The sequence below is a fragment of the Chiloscyllium punctatum genome, chromosome 40, assembly GCF_047496795.1.
Source record: "Chiloscyllium punctatum isolate Juve2018m chromosome 40, sChiPun1.3, whole genome shotgun sequence".
Taxonomy (NCBI): Eukaryota; Metazoa; Chordata; class Chondrichthyes; order Orectolobiformes; family Hemiscylliidae; genus Chiloscyllium; species Chiloscyllium punctatum.
In genome coordinates this window covers 47,390,394-47,415,571 of record NC_092778.1, presented here as the reverse complement: position 1 = coordinate 47,415,571, position 25,178 = coordinate 47,390,394, and the positions used below count along the sequence as shown (strand labels likewise).

Below are 25,178 nucleotides of genomic sequence, written 5' to 3'. Positions count from 1 at the left end.
TTATTGTTTTCTGCTATACAGCAGCGCAAAATAGCGCTATAATTTCTTCAGCCTCATACCAAGAAAAATCTTCATTTGTTGTTTGTTACAACCTTTATTGTCAGAAACAACATACATTACCCCATGGTCAATCCTAGAATTTAAACATATTAGTAAGTCACAATAATTATTACAGAATAAAGTCTGCAGCAGTACTTTGGCATAAAATAATGTTACAACTTGCATCTTTTTCTCTCCTAATTGATGTCAGATGTACAGCATGGAAAGACCCTTCGGTCCAACCCGCCCATGCCGACCAGATATCCCAACCCAATCTAGTCCCACCCGGCCCATATCCCTCCAAACACTTCCTATTCATATACCCATCCAAATGCTTTTAAAATGTTGCAATTGTACGAGCCTCCACCACATCCTCTGGCAGCTCATTCCATACACGCACCGCCCTCTGCGTGAACAAGTTGCCCCATACGTCTCTTTTATATCTTTCGCCTCTCACCCTAAACCTATGCCCTCCAATTCTGGATTCCCCCACCCCAGGGAAAAGACTTTGCCTATTTACCCTATCCATGCCCCTAATAATTTTGTAAACCTCTATAAGGTCATCCCTCAGCCTCCGATGCTCCAGGGAAAACAGCCCCAGCCTGTTCAGCCTCTCCCTGTAGCTCACATCCTCCAACCCTGGCAACATCCTTGTAAATCTTTTCTGAACCATTTCAAATTTCACAACATCTTTCCGATAGGAAGGAGACCAGAATTGCACGCAATATTCCAACAGTGGCCTATCCAATGTCCTGTACAGCCGCAACATGACCTCCCAACTCCAACAAATGACAAGTCTGACAAATTTAAGGATATAGCCTCATTAATCAACCTTACAAAAGCTATTAATTTTCTGTGATTCTAATTTATAATATTTAAAACAGATATTATTGACAATATCAGATGTACCAAGCAGGATTGATAAAGAGCAAACAGTAGTTATAGCATATTTAGATTGCAAAAGACTTCTGATAAAGTAGTGCACATTAGGCTACTTAAGAAAACAGCCTGTGGCTTCGAGGGTAGTATATTGGTGTAGATAGAGGATTGCTAACTAATTGAAGACAGAGTTAGAAGAGGGGGCATTTTTCAAGATGGCAACTTAAAACCAGTGGAGTGCAACCAGGATCAGTGCTGGGACCACAACATGTATTAATGACTTGGATGTAGGAAGTGAAAGTCCTCAAGTTTGCAGATAACAAATATAGATTAGATTAGATTAGATTACTTACAGTGTGGAAACAGGCCCTTCGGCCCAACAAGTCCACACCGCCCCGCCGAAGCGTAACCCACCCATACCCCTACATCTACATCTACATCTACATTTACCCCTTACCTAACACTATGGGCAATTTAGCATGGCCAATTCACCTGGCCTGCACATCTTTGGACTGTGGGAGGAAACCGGAGCACCCGGAGGAAACCCACGCAGACACGGGGAGAACGTGCAAACTCCACACAGTCAGTCGCCTGAGGCGGGAATTGAACCTGGGTCTCAGGCGCTGTGAGGCAGCAGTGCTAACCACTGTGCCGCCCACTAATATAGGTGGGAAGTAAAGTGGTGAGGATGACACAGAGTCTACAGAGGGACATAGACAGGTTAGGTGAATGGACAAAAACGTGGCAGGTGGAATGTAATGCTGGTAAATGTGAAGATATACATTTTGGTCGAGTCAGTTGGGCCGGCATTCTATTTAGAAAAATGAGAAAAGTGACATTTTGATACGTACAGGATTCTAATGAGGTTTAACAGGGTAGATTCAGAGAGGGAAAGTCCAGGACCAGAAAGCATAATCTCAGACTAAAGGCTTGCCCTGTAAGGAATCACTTCGCCCAGAGGGTAATGAATTGGTACAATTCTTTACTGCAGAGAAGTGTAGAGGCTGTGTGTTAATGATATTCAAGGACAAGAAAGACAGATTTTGCCTCAGCAAGAGAATCGTCACTGTCATTGGCAATCACTCATTAACAAGTATGACTTTCCACTGAGGAAATTCCATGTACGGGTCATGGCTTTCTGTGGGTCCTTGCATGGCTGATGAATCCAACTAAGAGTTGCATCTCCAGCCACCCACATTTGGCAGGTGTTTTCCGGAGGTGAAATTGGTCCTTGGTCTCAAGATCTCTGGTATTCCTTTCTCCGGTTCATCTTCTGTCAACAGGTATTCTCAAAGAACTGTGCCCCTTCATACAGGAGCTTCCTCCATGTTGGTTTCTCTGAATCAGGAACTCCCACATGTTGCATTTCTTGAGGGAAGCTTTCTTTGAAACTCTTGCTTTGGAACCCTCTCATTTGAGTGCCTCCCTGGAGCAAAAATGATTTGCTTTAGCAGTCAAAACTCAGGCATCCGAAGCACATGGCAAGCCTGGAGGTCTTGAATGATCATAGTCTGGATACTGGTGCCATTAGCTGCTTCGAAGACACCAACGGTCGTATGCTTGTCCTTCCAGATGAAGCAAAGAATTCATCGCAAACAGCACAGATGGTATTTACCAAGGGCCTTGAAGTGGTGTTTATGTACTGGCCAAATTTCACAGCCAGAATCAAAGGTTATTGGTAAAAGACAGGAAAGTGAAGTTGAGGATTATCAAATCAGTCAGGATCTCACTGAATGGCAGAAAAGACTGGATGGGTTAAATAGCATACTCTTCACCCACATCTTATGGGCATCTTGAGCAACAGTTCAGGATGTGAAACCTAAGGCTATAAATATTGTTGAAAGTTTGGGGCTTGCTGCCTGTGAACTGAGGGCATTTTCTTTCAGAGATTTTAGAAAAGGGAGGGAAGAGGCATCTATATGACGTGCTTTGAAATGTGTACCATCAATCTATAGAAAATTAAATTTAGATTTGAAAGCATGTTGAAATTTTACTATCTTTATAACGTGATAAATTGCTGTTATTGCAGAGGCAGTCTAATTAACATTTATGGCTGATCTATTACTGGAGTTTGCTTCAGGCACATTAATCCACTAGCAAACATGTTTGAAACTCTTAAATTAAGTTCCATGTTCTAGAACTGATAAGGCAGCTTAAATGGTATTCATCTACCTTTCATCTTTGCCAAACATCAACTTCCCAATGGCAAACTTATGCCTGCAACACAAAACAAAATGATTCATATCCTTCTTTCATACTCCCCTCCACCACTAAATTTCTTCTGCCTTGAAAGTCATTCCTTTCGCAGTGCAACTTCATCCAAATGTTCATTCGCCATAAAATCAGCTGTGTGTTGGCAAGTTTATTCAGCCAATGTTATGGGAGCCATCACTACACTTGTGTTCAATCTTATCCTTGCCAAACATCCACACTATAGACAATAGTAAAAGTCTCTGCCTTGGCTGTTTTATTAGCTGAACACTGCTAAGACGACAGCAATAAGAGTCAAAACTGTTCAACGGTAGTGTTCGCCTCAAGTCAGAAGTTGTCAGTTGAAGTCCCACCATTCTTCCATGCCAGTCCTAAGGGCATGATGCAGTGGTGGAAGTGCCATCGCCCAGATGAGATATTAAACCTCAGGGGAGTGCACAATATCTCATGACGTAGTTTGCAAGAAAACAGGGGAGGGCCTTGCCAATATTTAAAACTGTCAACCTCCATTTTAAACCCTATTTTCCTAGTGCTGACCTTCGCATTCAGAAGACCAGATTATTATAATCTTCCAGATGAACAACCAATGGCAGTTCCTTCAGATATTGATCCTACTACCTCCCAACAGCATCTTCATCACTTCTAAATATCTTTCAGACAAATTTGTGTCTCAAATCTAATCCCTTCTGGTTGATCACCACCCATCCAGTTCCCTGTCCACTTTCTATCCACAATCCATTTGCTGAAGTGCCCAAGACATTTCTGTAATGAGTGTTTAAGAAAAGTGAAAATTGCTTCATGAGTTCTCAAAACAATTAAGACACTGCGTAGCTATAACTACAGAGACATCACCTTGACACTCCAAGACCATAAGATCTATGAGCAGAATTAGGCCATTTAGCCCAATTTGTCTGCCCCACTATTTCATCGTGGCTGATACATTTTTCAACCTCATTCTCCTGCCTTCTCCCTGTAACCCTTGACTGCCCAACTAATCAAGAATCTATTTGTGTTAAATACATTGTGACTTGGCCTCCATAGCCTTCTGAGCAATGAATTCTACAGATTAACCACACTATGGTTGAAGAAATTCCTCCTCATCTCAGTTCTAAAAGGTCGTCCCTTCATTCTGAGGCTGTGCCCTCAGGTCGCAGTGTCTCCTACTCATGGAAACATCTTCGTCGTGCCAATTCTATTCAGGCCTCTGTATTCTGGAAGTTTCAATGAGATCCCATTCTCTCTCTCTCTCCTCCCTCCCTCCCTCCCTCCACTCCCCCCCACATTGAACATTTTCAAATCAGTCTTGGACAGTACGTCGATTTTATATAAAACCCATTGATATGTTTTCATTAGGTTTGTGAACAAAGTATACATTGTGAAGTTTGAAATATTTATATAATCAACTCCCTTTATTTTTCTGAAATCTTCATACTACAGAATAAAAATTGCATTGGCCTACAGAACAAATTGAACTGCTGGAAAAGGCAGTACACTTTACCTCGTCAGAAGATAAATCATATTCTCTCCTATTTATTGGAGCAGTACATTTTGCTTTATTATAATAGCAGTACAATAAATTACTTTCAGACTCCCTTTCCAACCTCATCAGAAGAAACAAATATTAAAAGCAATGTCATTACCTGTACTGGTTTCAGATGGCCCTTGGGTTGTCTGTGGGTTCAGATGGTCTCTCACCATCTTCTGCAGAGATCGCATGAAGACAGAGATGAGCCGATCAATGTAGCTGGGGTTATTGCTGCAAGCAGACTTCAGGATCATCAGGGTGCCTGAAGTTCAAAAAGACAATGGTGTAAGATTAGAATCAAGAAAGTTATGCAAAACCTTTACGAAACACTGGTTATGTTTCAGCTGCAGCAGTGTGTTCAATTCAGTTTTGATGCCCAGGTCTTAAAAGGTATAAAAGAGACAGAAGATGGTACCAAGAGGAGCAAACTTCAAACTGAAGTTGGAATCATTCTCCTTACAGCAGAAACAGTTAAGAGGAGATTTAATAGAGGCATTTTTTTTCTTTAAGAGTGGGTAGAGAGTTAGTTTTCACTAACTGAAAAGTTATTAACCAGATAACTGGTTTCAGATAACTGGCAAAAGAGCCACTGGGGAGATAAATGACATTTCTAAAGATGTATCAAGTTATGCCTGAAAAAAAAAAGTCAGTGGAAGCAAATTTAATAAGAACTGAAAGAGCTGTGGAATCTGTAAATCTGCTTCAAAAACAGAAGTTGCTGGAAAAGCTCAGCAGGTCTGACAGCATCTGTGGAGAGAAATCAAAGTTAACATCCAGCAACTTCTGTTTTTGAAGCAGGTTTAATGATAAGTTTCATAAAGAACTGGATAAGTACCAAAGGGAAAATCTGCAGAGCAGTGGGGAAAAGAGCAGAGCTGAAAGACTAATTGGGTAGCTCTCTCAAGTAATTTCACACAATGAGTTATGCTGATCCAGAAAGTGCTACCTTGAAAACACCGAATTTATTTGCATTTGAACTTTCAACAGGAAATTAGGTAAATAGTATATGAGGAAAAATCTGCAGAGTTACACAAAAAGAACAGCAGTGGAAGACTAATTGGATAGCTCTTAGAAAGATGCTTGCACTACATTATTCTAGAAATCTTTTAGCAGTTATGCAAGCAATCTAAGCTTCTGCAACATGTACCAAAAATACAAACGATAAGTCTGCAGTTTCAATAAGAATCTATGTCACATCTTTTTGCTTTCCATTATTTTATACTAGAAGGTCTGCCCAATCTTCACAATAGATGCAATGCCCCATGAACTGACTTCTTAGGTGGTACAGTGGCTCAGAGGTTCGTGCAGCTTCCCCAGAGCGCCAGGGACCCGGGTTCAGCCTCGGGGACTGTCAGTGTGGAGTTTGCACATTCGCCCTGTGTCTGCGTGGGCTTCCTCCGGGTGTTCTGGTTTCCTCCCACAATCCAAAGATGTGCAGGTTAGGTGAATTGGCCATGCTAAATTGTCCATAGTGTTCAGGGGTATGCAAGTTAGGTGCATTAGTCAGGAGTAAATACAGGAAAATAGGATTGGGGAATGGGTCTGGTGGGTTACTCTTCGGCAGGTCGGTATGGACTTGTTGGGCCGAAGAGCCTGTTTCCACATTGTAGGAATTCTAGTTCTTAAATTATACAATACTTTATGGCTCATCTTGAATAACTCACTGATTTCTCATTAGGCTCAGAATTGAGCCAGAAGATCTCACAGAGCACTTCACCCAACTTTTAAATGTCTCAAAAACACTATAGTTATAGTAAGTTTGCAGATGACATCAAAATTGGAGGTGTAGTGTACAGTGAAGGAGGTTACCTCAGATTACAACCCAGACAGACCCTGTTCCTATGTAACCCCCACCCTCGACAGACCCTGTCTCTGTGTAACTCTGTGACTGATGCCCTGGACTGGTCTACCACTCGCTGCCAGTGCCCATCAATGAGCTTTGCTGCAAATGGGCCAAGGGGCTGAGGAGTGGCAGATGGAGTTTAATTTAGATAAATGCAAGGTGCTGCATTTTAGGAAAGCAACTCAGAGCAGGACCTATACACTTAATACTAAGGTCCTAGGGAGTGCAGGTTCATAGCTCCTTGAAAGTAGAGTTGCAGGTAGATAGGATAGTGAAGGTGGCATTTTGTATACTTTCCTTTATTGGTCAGGAGTTTTTTGGGGGGTTGGGGAGAAAAAGGACATTTGTTAGGCCACTTTTGGAATATTGCATGCAATTCTGGTCTCCTTCCTATCAGAAGGATGTTGTGAAGCTTGAAAGCGCTCAGAAAAGATTTACAAGGATGTTGACAGGATTGGAGTGCTTGAACTACAGGGAGAGGCCAAACAAACTGGGGCTGTTTTCCCTGGAGGGTCAGGGGCTGAGGGGTAATCTCAGAGGTTTATAAAATCATGAGGGGCACGGGTAGGGTAAATAGAAAAAGTCTTTCCCCAGGGTGGGGGGTCCAGAACTAGAGGGTTTAGGTTGAGAGGGAAAAGATATAAAGGGGACCTAAGGGGCAACTTTTTCACACCGAGGGTAGTGTGTATATGGAATGAGCTGCCAGAAGTGGTGAAGACTGGTAAAATTGCAACATTTAAATGGCATCTGGATGGATATATGAATAGGAAAGGTTTAGAGGGATATGGGCCAAGTGCTGACAAAGAGAACTAGATTAGGTTAGGATACCTGGTTGGCATTGATGAATTGCATCGAAGGGTCTGTTTCTGTGCTGTACATCTCTATGACTATAAAACATCGCACGAATAAAGTGCTTTCAATTCACTGGCTGCTCTCCTGGAGGCAGACAGCATTGAAATGAACAGTGAATCTTTAGTTTGGAGGAATATTGGCCAGGATACAAGAGAATTGCCTGTTGTTCTTACTAACATAAGAACAAGAGTAGACCATTCAACTCTTTAAGCCATTTATGGAGATTATAGTGGATCTGTGGCCTAACTCAATATTCCTGCTCTTGGTCTATATCCCTTCTTAAACTTGTTTAACAAAAAAATCTGAGATTTAAAAAGTAACAAATAATCTACCATCCACTGCTGTTTGTAGCAGAGAGTTCCAAACATCTTCCATCCTTTGCAACTAGAAGTGCTTCCTAACCTCTCTCCCGAATGCTCTTGACCCAGTTCTCAGACTATGCCCCCTAGTTCTAGAATTCACAACCAGTCGAAATAGCTTACCTTTATCTACACTGTCTTTTCCTATTAATATACCTTGAAGACTTCTATCAGATCACCCTCTAAAGCTTCTAAATACGAGAAAACAGGCCTCTCGCATAACATAACAGGTGGACTGCAGTGGTTCAAGAAGGCAGTTCACCACTACCTTGTCAAAGGCAAAGGCAAAGGCAATTAGGAACAGGCAATAAATGCTGGTCAGCCAGTGATGCCCACGGCCAACAAATAAATTTAAAAACCGTAGAAGTCCAGTTCTTCACATAATGGGACAGGATTTCTAGCTCACCAGAAATGGATGGATTTGACTTAACGAACACTGCAAAGTCCAGGAATTGAATATTGTGATGTCTTTATTACTCTGCCTTCAGACAACGTGGTAGTACAGTGGTTATGACGCTCGACCAATATTCCAGAGGTCAGGTGTTCAAATACTGAATTTAACATGAGAAACACTGGCCACTAAAGCACCTGATTAGCATAAAAACTCACATTGCGTAACAGTGATCTTCAGAGAAAGGAACCTGACACTCCAATACCCTCTCTCTCTGAACTCTACAAGACAGCTGTTTGATAGCACTTGATTGACTCACCACTTTCCCAGAGTGACTCAAGGTGCATAATTAATTTACCCTTGCCATATCCAGAGAACAAAAAGCTTCATAATGCATTCTTGCTTTATTTTCTTTTCATCAATTGTACACAATGTTAAACAAGCTTGATGCAAAGATGCACAAAACAAATGTTTTATACTCAGCAAGCCTTTTGTTTTAAAATGTTCAAATGCTCTTGCCTCTCACAGAAGGTCCTAAATGCACTGTGAAACGATCAACCTCTAGGTTAAAATTGATCAGATGTTAACTCTAACAGGTCAGTGCATGCACCACGACTAGCATATGCTTAGGTCCAAATGTCTCTGACGTTTGGGCACCACAGGCTGTGTTAAATGATGTACTTGGGAGACTTGGATTTGACAAGCTCACAACTAGCAAATTGCCAATTCTTAAACTAAAATTACATCTGCCGGTACTGATCACTGAGTTGAGCAGTGAAGGACATTTGCCATTTAGAGGAGAATGCATTGTTACCCGTTATACAATTTCACAACTGCTTTACTGACAGAGCTAATTCAATGCCAGATTGTGAGGGCTCTACCAACTCATCAGCGCAACAGCAATACTTAAAAGTGATGGCTAGATGTATATTGAATAACTCAAGCGTTTTGAACTGATCAGGTACTGCTACATTTATAGTTTTATAACAGACAGTTTCAATCAAATCAAGCACCAAAACCTAGGTGAAAAGCTTTATATCTCGATAAATTGCGACATTTATGATTCCTTACTGGATAAACTGAAAATAGAAAGTAATCCATTGGAACAACACAGGAAAAGAACCAAGAACTGGATGAGAGGTGAAAGAACTTTTCACAAATGTGAATATTTGAGAAAAAGTTTAAAATCTTTAACTAAAGCAGCAGACTGGGACAATAGAAACTGTAACACTCGAAAAAGAATGACAAATGACCAGTGGGAGTTCGCCAAAAAACAAAAAGGATCTGAATGTGTTCATTTAATAGATAATGGCTGAACAGCAATACAAGGTAATGGCAGTCTGGAGGAATATTCTCAGTTATGACACTGCTTCTTGCAGCTCTCCAGTGATTTACAGCTCTTATGGCATTAGAACACAATTACAATTTGGTCTAAGTTCACAATGAGGTCTTATTCCAATTGTATTAACCACATCTTAAAAGTATAATGTTTAGTACAGGACTATACACTGTCAGAAACAATTCAAATATCCTCAAGCCTAAAGCAGTACAAAGCAAATGGAATTTTCCTGATAAATAGGAAACCTGACAGTATACATACTGAGATCGCCAATCCCCTTGAAACTTTGGTTAACAAAAAAAAAGTTTTAAATTTAATAATTCATCTATCATCGATTGTCATTTGTGGAAGGGATTTACAAACATCTGTTGTCCTGTGTTTATGACATGTTAACTATTTATGCAGCTTGGACCATCAGTCATTTTGGATCTCCAGTTTCTAACCTTTCACCATTTAGAAAATATTCTGATATATCTTTCTTGAATCCCAAGTCAATGACCTTACACTTTGCTTGACTGAAATGCCTTTGCCACAATTTTGTCCATTCAGTTAATCTAGAAAGATCTACTGGTAGTGTTACATTTCCAAAAGTTACAGTTTAAAAAAAAACTGTACTCCTCCACTCGTGTAACATACTTAATTCTATCGGAAAGATGCTCATTAAATGGGAAAGCAAAGCATGCACGGCTCTCAGAACCCTGTTGTTGCCACAGGTCTTGCATGCTGCTACTCCTTGTTGCAAAACCTTGAAGCTGCTAAGAATAGTAGAGGACTGGAACACGGCTAACAGAAAACTCAATACACCGATTACAATGCACCCTAATATTTAGAAAAGGTTTCATGTTGGGAAAGGCCCCAAGGACACAGGAAATGTCATCCGGAAACACCATAATGTTTCTCAAGCACACTGCACCATTCATTTTGATCATGGCTCTTCCACTAATTCAAAACAACTTTTCTACATGTTCCCTATATTGCTCAATTTCCTGAGAGATCAAAAATCTCTCAGCATTGAATGTACTTAACAATGAAATGTTAACCACCAACTCATTCTCACCCTCTCACACACAATGTTAGAGAACTCTAAAGTTTCACAATCTTTTGAATGAATAAATTTCTTTTCACCTCAGTCTTAAATGATTAACTTCTTCTCCAACCTGGGAAAATAGCCTGTCAATCCTCTGCAGACACTCTAATTTTTCAGTAAGATTGTATCTCACCCCCCTCAACTCCAAAGACTATAGGTTTAATTCCTTCAGCTGGTCATTCTAGTTGAATTGCTGAAGTGACTTACCAAACAATTGATTTGGATTGGTATTTGCTGCTTTCTCATAATTTGTGAGGCCTTCATAAATCACTTTTCCCACTGCAGCATAAAGACACTCCAATTCCTCATATTTGGAAGCCACACTTGAAGTACCTGTTGAAAAGGGAAGTGCATAACATTGACAATAAAGTAGTATCAGATATTTTTTAAAAAGCTGCACTTCTCCACTTGTGTAACCTACTTGGTTCTGTCGGAAACACACTCATTAGACGGGAAAGCAGAGTGTGCACAGCTCTCAGAACCTTGTTATTGCCGCAGGTCATACATGCTGCTATTCCTCGTTGCAATGGCTTGAAACTGCTAAGAATAGCAGAGGACTGGAGCACGGTTAACAGGAAGCTCAATACCTCTAATCCTGTACAGATATTCGCCATGTTGGCTTGATTGGGTTGCTCCTAAAATCAATAAAAAAGTTGAGGTACAGATTTGAAAAGAGAACATTCAATATGCACATGGATCATTTTACTACCAATTATACTAAGAGTACAGAACTCAAGTCAGTCAATGCACTGGACAAAGTTACCAGATTACTTTTTGTAAAGCTTTAATTTTTTTCTATCGACTAATTATCATCAGTGATCACACCCTTATCAGTATAAAATGGAATTAATAGGATAGAAAAGGTCAAAAAGACAAATGGTAATTTGTCCAGCCTTTGATGCTTGAAATGCTGCTATAATTGACAAGAGATTTTCCTTTACAGCAAACAACAAGATAACTTGCTAAGTAAAGGACATGACTGAACCTCTTCAGAAATGCTAATTAAATTATCAAATAATTCTGCATATTGGCTCCCTTGTGCTTTCTAAACAGATTTCTCCTAAACTATTGGAAAAAATTATGTAATGTACCTATCTGAATGTCAATTATATGGCATCCAATACCCAGCCAGATTAAAGCCTCTCTTATCTTGGTTATGTGCGAGTACAGATTCTGCATAAAAATGAATTTTGCCCCCGCACTGTGTAACACACTTCTCAATTACTGCAATTATTCAAGCAGGACAACTTTGAATTTCAACTTGGGTTCAAGTTATTTTGAAAAATCACTGTACATTGCTTTTAATTCACACTTCAATTCAGAAAGGCTGAATCAGAAGGGTAACTGCGGGATTATAAAATGTACAATAAATCCAGAGGTAGTGTTGTTATCCTGTTGGAATCTTGCAGTCCTTAGTAAAACATTAATACCCAACACCACACACAGTGATTTGAGACTTGTTCCACAGGAACAAACAGTATCTCACAACTGGATTAGCATCATGAGACAGGAAACACTACTTAAATTATGAACAAAAACACAAGTTGCTGGAAAAGCTCAACCGGTCTGTCAGCATCTGTGAAGGGAAGTCAAAGTTAACATTTCAGATCTGGTGACCTTTCCTCAGAACTGATGGCAGCTAGGAATACATCAGTTTATATGCAGAAGATTGGGTGGCTGGGAAGCAAGCAATAAACAATATGTTGGGATAGAGAGACAGAAGAACAATTTGACAGACAAAGGATAACTGTCTGACTGGGAGGGTGAATAGCTATAAATGGAAACTGTTAGTGGTTAACAATAGATAATGTGTAATGGCAAACTATGTGATAACAAAGCCAGGTGTGTGTGGTAGGGTATTAGAGCATTGGAGGGGGAGGGGGGGGTTCAGGCCCTAAAATTGTTGAACTTGATATCGAGTCCGGAGGGCTGCGGCTTTCCAAATGGAAAATGAGGCTTTGTTCTTCCAGCTCAGCTCAGCTTAAGTTGAAACACTGCAGCAAACCTGAGACAGAGATGCTGGCCAGGGAACAGGGTGATGTGTGAAAGTGGCAAGCAAGTCCAAATCCACATTTCTACCTATCACTGATAACTTTTCACCCTTTTTGAAAACCAATAATTTATCCACCTCTACCTTAAAAACATTGAGACTTTGCTTCCACTGGCTTTTCAGAAAGAGAATTCTAAAAGAACATGACTCAGGAAAATAATGACATCTGTTTTAAATAGATGACCCCTGATTTTTAAGCAATACTGCCCAGTTCCAAAATGAGGCATGGTTTCAACTTCTACACAGTCAAGACCCTCGGGATCTTCTATTTCCAATCAAGTCACCTCTTGAACATCTAAGAGGTGACTTTTCTCCTAAGACAACCTGCTCATTCCAGGTATTAACAAAGTAAACTTCTCTGAACCGCTTTCAATCTTACATTCTTCCTGAAATAAAGTGAACAGTACTGTATACAGTACTCCAGATTCAATCTCATTAATTCCCTATATAACTGAAGCATAAACTCTACTTTTGCACTCAACTCTGTTCACAAGAAAGAACATTCTTGTAACATTCCCAATTACTTGCTATATCATATACCAGCATTCTGCGATTCATGCACTAGGACACAGATGACTGCCTTTCAAAGCTCTGCAATCTCTCACGATTTACACATTCTTCTCGCCAAAATTGACAATTGCATATTTTACCATATTATACTCAATTTACCAGATCTTTGCACATTCACTTAATCTATCTACCTCATTTTGTCACCTCCTGATTTTGTATTCACAACCCATTTGCCTACCATTGTGTGTCATTAGTAATATGGTTGCCAATTTTGCTAAGACATTTATGTTTTATTTATCTATCTTTTTCATTTATTCACGGGATGTGGGTGCCAGTAAATGGACAAGCATTTTTTTCCCATCCTTATTTGGAGCTTCTTTCTTAAACCGCTGCAGTCCATTTCCTGTCGGCAGAGCAACAATCCCCTTAGGGAAGGGATTTCAGGATTCTGATCCAGTGACAGTGAAGAACACTTTTCCAAGTCAGGATGGTGAGTGGCTTGGAGGGGAATTTGCAGATCAAAGCGTTACCAAGTATCTGCTGCTCTTGTACTGTTTGATGCAGTTTCTTTGGGTTTGGACAGTGCTGTCTAAAGAGCATTAGAATTTGTGCACTTGTATCTTGTAGATGGCACGCATCACTGCTACAGAACATCAGTGGTGGGGTGAGTGAATGTTTGTGATGTGGTGCAAATCAAGAGAGCTGTGTCTTTTTGGTGTAGAGCTGCCTATTGTTGAAGCTGCACCCATCCAGGCAAGTGGAGAGTGTTTCATCACATGACTGACTTGAGTCTTATTGATGATGGATAGGTTTTGGGGAGTCAAGCGATCATTACTTGTTGTAAGATTCCTAGCCTCTGACCAGCCTAAATATATAAATAAATTAATATAAATTGTAAACAGTTAAGGGGCCAACACCAATCCTTGCGGCAAACGTTGGGAACACATATTTGCGGATTATGAGAATCGGGAAAGTAAACATTAGGACAATTTCTATGTTGCAAATGATTTCCAAAGTAATTTTACTAAGTCTCTGTGTTTTGCATTGTTAGTTACCCAGGAATAAAAAGTGACAAATTTGCTAACTGAATTTACATTTTTGGTGCAGGGCAAGAAATAGCGAGTCTTAATTTCCACTGCATTCCTCTTGTCAGAGTCTTATTGATATACAGGGGAACGTCGATTATCCGAAGGAGATCTTGAGGTCCCGATAGAAACATTACGTGAAAGAGCTGTTTCAATCCTGATCGTGTCTTTTGTTTACACTGATTAAAAACGATCTCTGCCGAGAGCAATACTGGACATAGGTGAGAGCCCAGGCACTGTCTCCAAATGGCTGATCTCCTGCCCTCTCTCCCTCTCCCCACACTTTCCCTGGAGTTCTACATAGGGGTGAACCCCGCTTTCCCCAGATATTCTAACATTGCCCTGTACAGGGCAGAGGTGGAACTTGACAAAAAGCTGCAGTTAAAAAGTTGTGCGTGTGCTATTTGGAGACTTACCCCAGAAAAGTTGCAGCAGTCTTACAGTTGGTGGTGGTGGTGGTGGGGGGTGGGGTGGAGATGGACAGAGGACAATGTTGGACGGGGTTTGGGGGGAGAAGAGCAGTGTGCTGCAGTCTCCTGAACAGGGAGCAGACTTAATAGAAAACTCTTGAGCCCCAGAGGAAATGCATTGAATTGATTAACCAAATAAACCAATTATCCAAACGAAAGAGTGCCCACCCATGTCGTTCAGACAATCAAGGTTCCTCTGTATTCTGTCAACCTTAAAAAGATGCATTTATACTCACTGCTTCAGATATACCAGATAATCTTCTCTCCATGCCATTGTGCTACTCCCTACATTATGAAATTTTACTTTCATTGATCGTCTTTTCATTTCCCATTACCCATTCTCTAGGCTCACCTTCTACTGGATCAATGCACACTTTGTTAATCTGTTTCTTTTTAAACTATTTATAAAAAAAACTCCTGTCAACTTTTCTAGCTTTCCCTCATAGTCTAACCTTTCCCCCCTCATTAATTATTTTTGGTAATTCTTTGCTTTTTTTTTAAAATAAAAACATTTCTGTCCAGTCTTTTGACTTGCCATCTGGCTTTGTATAATTGAATGTTTTCCTTTAAGTTCAATATTAACTTTAACATTTCTAGTTAACCATGGGATGGTGAATCCAACATTTGGATTTTTATTGTATTGGTTGGAATGAATCTGCTGTCTGTATTCTGAAATGTTCACTTAAATGTCTGCCACTGCATCTCTATTGACCTACCCTTGAACCTAATTTGCCAATTCACTTTAGTCAACTCTACTTTTATGCACTCATAATAGCCTTTTAGTTTAAGAAAAATAGATTTGGACCTACTCCTCTCTCACTCAAAGTGAATGTAAAATTTAATCATATTATGTTCCCTGCTATCGAGTTCATGCTGAGATAATTACTTAATTCTATCTTGTTGCACAAAACTAGGTCTAGCATAGCCTACCCTTTGGATGGCTCCAGGCCATGCTGGTCTAAGAAACAATCCGGAAAACATTCTATTAATTCACCTAGACTACTTCTGTACATCTGACTTTTCCAGTCAATATTAAAATCTCCCACAATTATTGCTGGACCTTTCTGACAAACTCCCATTATTTCTTCCTTCATGTCCCACCCCTACCACGTGGTTAACTGTTAGGGGGCTTGCACAGCACTTCCAGAAATAATATTTTGTCTTTATCAGTTCTAATCTCTATTCAAATTGGTTTTCTGCATGTGGGTCATTCCTTACCATTGTGCTATCATTAACTAACAAAGCCACCCCTTCATCCTTCCCTAACCTTCTGCCTTTCACAAATATTCTGATCCCTTGAACATTCAGGTGACAAACCATGTCACCCAGCAGCCACATGTCTAAAATGTCTGACAGATCATTATTATTTATTTCTAAGGCATTGCTCTGTTCAGTTGTTTAATTTCAAATGCTACTTGCATTCATACAGTCTTTGGTTTTATCCTTTTATTGCTTTTGTATCCCTCACATGATCGCTTGATTTACTCTTCAATTTGTACTATTCTTTCCTGTCACTTTGTTGATTATTTTTCACATTAATACATTTCTCTTTTGCCTTTTCTGTACTTTTTGATTTGTCACATATTTCTAATCTCCTCCCCTAACTTTTCAGTTTAAAATCTTTTCCATCTCTCTAGTTCCGCAGCTCACAGTTTGGTTGAGGTGAAGACTGTCCCATCGCTACCGATTCGACTTGCCCCACTGCTGCTGTCAATGCTCTAAGAACCAGATCCCATTTCACCCACACCAGTCTTTGAAACAAGTATTCATCTCTCTAACCTGATTTGCTCTATGCCAGTTAATACATGGCTCTGTAATAACACTGATTTTGGTCTTTGACATTCTGCTCTTAATTTGGTGACTAGTTCCTCACAGTGACTTCTTTGCTTTTCCTGCCGATGTCATTGCTGTCCTTGCTCACCAGTCACTGAAATCAAACACACATGTGCAACAAGCCGTAAAGAAGGCAATCTGTATGTTGGCCTTCATAGCAAGAGAATTCAAGTATAGGAACAAGGATTTACTCCTGCAATTATACAGGGAATTGGTGAAGCATCTGGAATACTTTGCGCAGGTTTGGTCTCCTTATCTGAAGAATCTTCTTGTTATCGAGGAAACACAGCAAAGATTTCACAACTTGATTCCTGTAATGGCAGGACTGATGCACGAGAAGAGATTGAATCAGTTAGAATTATATTCACTGGAGTTTCGAAGAATGAGGTGGGGGGTGGGATCTCATAGAAACCCAACAAGACTAGACAGCTTGGATGCAGGAAGCATGTTCCCAGTGGTGGCAATCGAGAACCAGGGGCATAGTTTAAGGGTAAGGTATAAACAGTTTGGGACTGAGGGGAAGAAAAATCTCTTCATCCACAGAGTGGTGAGTTTGTGCAATTCACTACCACAAAGTGGTTAGAACCAAAACATGATGTTTTAAAGAAAGTGGTAGACATAGCTCCTATAACAATAAGGATCAAGGGATATTGGGAGAAGGTGTGATTAGGGCATTGAGCTTGCTGAACACCTATGGTCTGTGTCAAACATGATGACTGCATCCTTCTGCTCCCACTCCCTCTCTAGCCCCAAGCAGATGACCTGAACTCTGGCATTGACAGACAGAGTAATCTTCACACACCCTCCTTGAAAATGCAATGTAGTTTTTCCCACTTCTTTCTCTGAAGCTCTGGAATATTTTTCTTCAGATGTTTATCCAATCCCCTTTTGAAAGCCACAATTGAATTTGCCTCCACCTGTTTTCAGGCAGTGCATTTCAGATCGTAAATAGAATGTTGTACTAAGAATATTCTCATGCTACCACTGCTCCTTGTCAATCCTTGAGAACCTCTGGTTCTCAACAATAATCAATTAGCCTAGTTCGCTCCCTTAGTCCATCAAAACTACTCCAACAGCAGTATTTGGAGAGGATTTCATGCTGGTTGGCATCAACTCAACAAAAGAAAAAGTAAACCAAAATAAATCAATAGAAAGCTGAGCACTTAATAAATGGATAACCCTCCATTTTCTGGCATTTTGAAGTTGTTGACAAAAAGAGCCTCTGATGTGTCATGACTTGGCATTTTAAAAATGCAAAGAAACACATAAAAAAAACTTCAAATTTGTGTCAGTTAAAGAAAGCAATTTCCACATATTACAGTGCTTGAAACTAAAGACACAATATTTCCAAAGAAAACTTGAGGGAAATAAATTACAGGGATAAAGTAGGGGAATGGGTCCAACTGGATTTGCAAAGAGATAAGTCATGGACAAAGTGCCCTTTTGTGCTGTAATGCCTATATGTCTATAACCAGAACAAACATTGTAACATTCAGTGAAGTTAATCCCATAATCAAGGTACAAATCAAGTGAAGCAGTGTTATTTCAGTTCAAATCACGCAATTCAATTACAGAATCATGAAATTCGTCATCAACAGATACAACATCCTCACAGGTCAAGAAGAAAGATAAAATCATAAACAAGGGCCACACTGTGCTAAAGAATGCATTGCAATATGTTCCAAGGCAGTTGGACACCTGAAGCAGAACTGATGTTAATAAATCATAATCTTTCCCACTACAGTTTATATCACCTCAGCCCCACAGATTTTGCTGCCATATACAAACTTGCAGAATAGACTTGGCTCTGTGGAGGGGAAAAATAAGTCGCTCCACCACATCCCAAACAAAACATTCACCAAATCCTTTCATATGCCTGTTCATTTTTTAAAAACAGTCTAAGTGAAAAATCGGGAATAAAAAGGATCATTTATCTCATTAACACTCACACCACACAACCAAAATTATTCTGAATAATTAAATATTTGGGCTTGTTATCTTGTTCCGAAAATCTCAAGTCTGAACAAAGGTTTTTTTCATTACCTGCTTTAACCTTACTTTTCTGTCATTTTCATTTCATTCATGTCCTTCAAACTTGGACTTTGACTAACAAGTGGGTTTACTTGTAATACTTAATATGCTTATAAGCATCAGCAATTTTCCTTTCAATAATTTGCTACAAAATTTAAGTTCCTTCTACATTAGAGACATGCCTGCATCAGCCTCATGCTTTCCTGACGGTCCACTCTCATTGTCATGAGGAGTCAAAGCTGGAGATTTATGTGCACATATGCATCCTATCAGTTATCCGTTAAAAAGGAACATGGAACTAATGAGGCTGAAAGGTACATAATAAAGCACTTTTAATATGGTAACTATTTGAGAAGGGAAAAAAAACATACCACCGTCATCAGCAACTTGTCAAACCACTGCAGTTTCAGCTCAGCTTTTGGCCACATATCAGGACGAAGAGCCATCTTCAGAAGACTAACACAGCGCCTCGACAACATTTCGCCTGGTGAACCCGCTGTGTTTGAGGAATCATTCACCTGGGGTTCAATTGTCACATATAACTACACAGGCTGTAAGTAGTAACTGTCGCAAATATAAATTTTTGTTTCATTACTGCAGCACATGTGAGTTCCATCATATATCGAAAAAAAACAGGATGATGAAAGATTTACAATTTCTTCATTGCTAAGATTAATCCAAAGTTTAACATATATGAGAGTATGGATAAGCATTGAAAAGCAATGATCAACTCAAATATTAATAATAGGAAATATACTTAAAAATACATTGAAAATTGGAAGCAAAACAAAAAGTTGTAAAGACTCGTGATGACTAACTATTTTCATTTTTACCCGAGAGTTGCAATAGAGATTTCTATGGCTTCAAATCCACTCTTGGGATTTGTACGTATAAATAGAACACAATATAGGGATGAATAACATTTTCCAGATACATGTTAAGCCAAGACATCATGGATCTGTGCCAGGTGGTGTTGAAGGTCTTATGATTCCATCCACAGAATAACAAAAGTATCTCAAAAGATCTGATTTTTCAGAAGAGTGTTTTGGTTAACTTTCTGCCCTTAACCTACAACAGTCAAACTGATGTAGGTCATCCTGTTGTGTTCAAAATCACTGCCACATTTCCCACAAAAAATAGTAACTGCAAAAATTTATTCTAATTTACTTGCTTCGAGTTTCGTCTGAAAAATGTGAAACATTGCATGTGTGTTATTTTTGTTGCTATATCAAGAGCCCCACCTGCCTCCTATCTTAAATCTTCAGAAGGGTCTTGCCCCAGAAATATTAGCAATCAGCTTTAGCAGATGATGATAGAGACATGATGGCAGAAAGAGAATACTTTGCAAGACAACCACATTCTTTCAGCAATGAAACAGAAATTTTGGAAAAGATCAGCAATTCTTTTGGCTTTTACAATATTTTAATAGCTCAGTGTCAACTCTAAATGGGATCGTTTTCTAGCTTTGAATATTCTCTTTGCAAGATAATCCTCACCAAATGTTTCTGGGTAAAGTTTAAAGGGAAGATGGAACGGAGCAGAGGGTCTGAATTGTTTACAATGCTCAGCTCTACATCAGGTTTCATTTCATTTCATTTCTTCTAATAATTTTTAGGACTTTCATATGGTTTGTTTGTAAACAAGCCCCATCAACAGGTAGCATAAACGCAAGCAATAATCAGGAGAAAAATAATTTTAGTCATACATTTTGTTGTGGCCAACACATCAGCAGGATATCAGGGACAGGTACAGAAAATGCTAAGTCTTATGACAAACTCAGTTTGGGAAAATTATAACTTCATTGATACAAACCTAGCTCAAATAGAATACAATCTAACTTATCAAAAGGAGAGCTTCTCATCTTCCTCACATCAAAACGAACACAGTCTGTTAATGAGAATCTTCAAACAGAGCTAGTGTGAACCAAAAGTAGCTTTGAATTCTCTGGCCATGGTGAGATGGTTACTACTGGGCAGATTGAACAAACCACTGCACTCTTGCTGGTCAGGGTAACATCATGTCAAAATTCTGGGTACAAGGTTCACAGAGAAAGACTTAAACATGCCTCTTCCATATGGATGATGTCAACTATCATACAGAAGTTGTTCTGCCACAATATTAAATCTTGAAATGTAACCCAAGCTTTACCTCCATTCCAGAGCTCAAATAGTACCACAGCTCAAACAACCAGCACGTCAGGTGGGGTCTAGTACAACTGAAGCTGCCTCAATTGCATAATGTTCAAAAATGCATAATGTACAAAAAGTAGAGGGATTTGGATGTCCTTATGCATGAATACTAAAAATGTAGCATCCACTTTCAGCAAATGGACCATTATTTCAAAAGGGATTGGAGAATAAAAATAGAGGCACAGGCCAGACTACACAGAATACAGCAAACAGTTACAGTTCCCTTATCTAAGGAAAGGTATAATGGCATTGGATGGAGTCCTGAAAAGATTCAGGAGGTTGATTCCGGGTATTGAGGGATTTTATTACAGAGAGAGCTTGAATAGATTGGGGTCTTATTCTTCTAAACACCATTGAGTACAAGAGATGTTATTGAAACAAAAAATATTCTAAGTGGCACTTGTCAGGGTAAATGTGGACAGGTTGTTTCCCCTTGTGGGAGAATCTAAGACCAGAGAACAATCTCCGAGGAAGGGGTCGCCATTTAAGACACAGCTGAGAAATTTCATTCATCAGAAGTTAATGAATCTGTGGAACTCTTTAGCACAGAAGACGGAGGATGCTGGACTGTTATACCTTCAAGTATATTCAAAGCTGAAGTAGAGATTTTTAAACATAAGGGATTAAGAGTCATGGGATAAGGCAGGAAAGTGAATTTGATAGGCCAAATGGTCTATTTCTGCCCTTACATCTTAAGATCTTGTTTCTAACAATAACCAGAAGTAGACAGCTGGATGTGTTTTCTTGTAGAGTACCATTCTGAGGGATTTGTCATTAAAACCAGGCAATGCAAAAGTTACAGTACGATCACAAAATAATTGCCCCCATTTCTAAAGAGGGATTAATAAAGAAAGCTTCACATTTACGGACATCTTTCCCCATGACACTCACAAATATGACATATACAATTAATAACTTTGAATTGTGATGCTTGCTATCGTTTTGCTCTCAACATTATCTCTCAAACAGATTAGCATGAACGAGCAGTTAATGTTTTTCTTACCCCTTTGCTTTCGACTGAAGGGAAATGATCAAGAAAAAGCTCTGCTGCTCTAATAGCCCCAAGTCTTCCCTAAATCACAGCCATAGCTAGACAGAACTGCAGCTTAATGTATTATTTAAAAGAGATACCTCTAACAGTGCATTGAAAGTGTCTGCTTAGGATTTAAGCCCACAATAAAGGAAGTCTTTCATGATTTTGGAATAGACTGAAATGTTTTAAGGGCAATAAAGTATTTGGAAATGTAATCCACCCTTGTAATGCTGGGAATCAACAGGGAATTTACAAAAAAACAAGCTCCCACAAATAAAAAAAAAATGATTTAATGACATTAACTGGTAAATAAAGACTAGTCTGAACACTGTGATGAATTCCCTCATCCACCTTTGAAAGAGCGTAAGGAATCTTTTATGGCCAACTGAGGGCAAACAGACTTTCATTTAACGTTTAATCTGAAAGACTGCATCTCCAAAAGGCAAGCATTCCATCAGTACTGCACTTGAGTTTCAACTGAGATCATGTGCTCAGGTCTGTATCAGAACTTCATGGAATTATGATATACACTGGGAGGCAAGGATGCTATTAATCAATTAACAATTTTATAATATTAAAAGGGCAGAAGGTAGTGAAAGGAAAAGACTTACATAAAGTTCCATCACAGCTAAATTCTTAATGTAGCAAATATTTCAAATGTTCAATTCAAACCCACATAAAATTAACATTCCGCAGCTATTCTCGCAAATGACAAATTAGCGTGATCATTACCTGACAAGCTATTCTGATGAGGAAATTCACTACGGTATCAGTGTGCTGCTTATCAATAGGTTTCGAAAGCAGATGATCAGTCCCTGTTAAGGACTGGCTGCGTCCAAACACCTGTCGGTTTAAAAATATTTAAAGTGAGGTTACTTTGCAACAAAATTGCAGATGAACTTTTCTGATCAAATTGATCTGACTCCAGTCTGATTCAAAATTGAATTAGTACGTCACAATTTTTCAGAAAGTTCAATTTATTGCAGATGGTAAGTTCAATTTACCGTGGACAGCACAGTGGTTAACACTGCTGCCTCACAGTGCCAGGGACCTGGGTTCAATTCCCGCCTCAGGCGACTGACTGTGTGGAGTTTGCACTTTCTCCCCGTGTCTGTGTGGGTTTCCGCCGGGTGCTCCAGTTTCCACCCACAGTCCAAAAATGTGCAGGTTAGGTGAATTGGCCATGCTAAATTGCCCGCAGTGTTAGATGAAGGGGTAAATATAGGGGAATGGGTCTGGGTGGGTTACGCTTTGGTGGGTTGGTGTGGACTCATTGGGCCGAAGGGCCTGTTTCCACACTGTAAGCAAGCTAATCTAATCAGAACATTAAGCTATTGTTCAGCTGGCAAGGAACAGTTTTGTAGTTATGTGAATGCATTTCTGATTTCAACACTTGTTTTTTTGAAAACTGAACGCTTTCAACTGAGCCAAGGCTTAAACTCCACTTTGCAAAAATGAAAGGAAGAGAAAAAGATGACTAGCTGTCTAAGAAAATATCAGACCTGAAACATTGTTTCTCTCTCCACAGATGCTGCTATACTTGCTGGGTATTTGCAACATTGTGTTCAATTTTTAACAGACTCTAAAATGTTAAGTATGTAATTGACAAAAAAAAAGCATTAGCCACAATTAAGATAAACAGTCAGATTCCCAAAGAATTAACCTCTATTATGTACACCTTCTGCAATTATACCATTACATCATATGAAAAATAAATGCACTTTCTAACTGAAAGTGAAATAAAGTAGCATCACAAAGAGTTAAATGCAGTAAACTCTATAAATATGCAGAGAACAGTGTGCTGTTCATGACTAAATCAAGGTAAATTCCTGAATTTTTGACCATTCCAGTTTTGCCATCTCAGCACTTTTCCTTCCTTAGAGAAGTATATTAGAATAAAACAATAAGTACAGAAATTGGCACAGCTTAGATCAGAAGAGGGTGTCCTACAGAAAAACGACGTATTCAATGACTTAAATAAGAGAGGAATACTGAATTCATTCCATTGGACAAGTCATGCTTACTGAAAGCAACACAAGATGAAGTGAGACCAGTTTGGCTAAATACCAATTACGTCAATGCATAAACTGCTAAATAGTAATATGTAGGTTGTCATCACTTAGTTCAAATATCTGAAAACATGACAGATTGACTACAGAAACAGTTCACAATTACACACTGCATTCAAGGTAAACGAATTAGTTATCTGCTTTCAAATGCAGAAATTGATTAAGTTATTTTACATTACATAAACCACAACATTCTAATCAAGTCAAGTATTTGTATGTTGCAAAGTTACAAACAATCTTTAATTTATTGTTGAGAGCGCTCATTTATAGTAACATTATCACTTTAATTGGAAACATATTTTTAAACTATATTTAATCGCTAGCTAAAAGACACAAAATGAACTTTAATGCAATTTGAACTAGAATGAAAATGCTATAGTGCCAGAATTAATTTAGCTGCATCCAAAACTTTACCCGCACAACTGCATCAATGGAGTGATCAAAGCATCAACTACACAAGCCCAAGTTACCGATCCTAAAACATTTCCTCGCAAAGAAAAAATTGCATTACTGCTCTTGAACGTGAACCAGATATTGTCCTCTATCTTTGGACTGTACTCACAGTTCCAGCATTTGTTCTGAAGCGTTTCACGTCCTGAGCAGAATCCACCGATAAACCTCGTCTGACGTTGCCATTGGTCGCACTGGTTCCCTCACCACCGCCATTTGCGTCAGGATCCGAATCTGGCTACATTTTTTTAAAACAGTATGACAGGGAGCAGGGATGAAGAATGGAACAGAATGGTAAAATATTCAGTATTTATTTGGCAATATCTAAAAATCAAAACATTGTATTTCATAGTCATCTTATGAAAAGGAAATCTCAAAAAAACATATCAGTTGTAAAACTCATTTCAGCAATCTGAATGTACACAATAAAAGGAGTTTTGTTTTCTTTTTAGTTCTCCTGTGGTCAGAATTGAGGAGTTAATTATTGGCATATAGTCTTTCAGGTACTGAAATACCCTGAATACAGAACAACTTCGATTATCCGAACAAGATCACAAAGTCCCGATACCTGACTAAACTATGTTATCCTGCACTTCAAATAACCGAAGGAAATAGTCCCCCACCCACGTCCCTCGGATAATCGAGGTTCCTCTGTATACAGCACCAACCTTCCTTTTGTGTACAATGCACCCTCAGATTCAACATTTCTCGTCATTGTGTGACTGAATGCCAAGCTTACACACACCCACTTCTTTTTATGTATAGGCTGTCTGACTATAGGACAACTGTCTTTTGTAGTACAAATATAGCACCTCTTCTAAACTCCTAACATGTTGAAGTAGTTATGCATCTTTGAATCGCAGCCCCTGTTATGGGAATCATGGCACCCAATTTGAATGCAGCACAATTCCATAAATAGTTATGTTCTATAAA

At 39.2% G+C, this 25,178-nt stretch overlaps 1 protein-coding gene across 2 annotated transcripts in view; it reads right to left on the bottom strand.

Annotated features, from left to right (window-relative positions):
* The window catches only part of trrap (transformation/transcription domain-associated protein), a 223,741-nt gene that overhangs the window by 97,129 nt on the left and 101,434 nt on the right, over positions 1-25,178 (bottom strand). For both annotated transcript variants that reach the window (XM_072559829.1, XM_072559830.1), the window contains exons 41-46: positions 24,358-24,483; positions 22,459-22,569; positions 18,876-19,022; positions 10,947-11,160; positions 10,733-10,858; positions 4,770-4,916 (exon numbers count right to left, since the gene is read on the bottom strand). In XM_072559829.1, the coding sequence (XP_072415930.1) occupies positions 4,770-4,916; positions 10,733-10,858; positions 10,947-11,160; positions 18,876-19,022; positions 22,459-22,569; positions 24,358-24,483 (871 nt within the window). The remainder of the gene's footprint in view (positions 1-4,769; positions 4,917-10,732; positions 10,859-10,946; positions 11,161-18,875; positions 19,023-22,458; positions 22,570-24,357; positions 24,484-25,178) is intronic.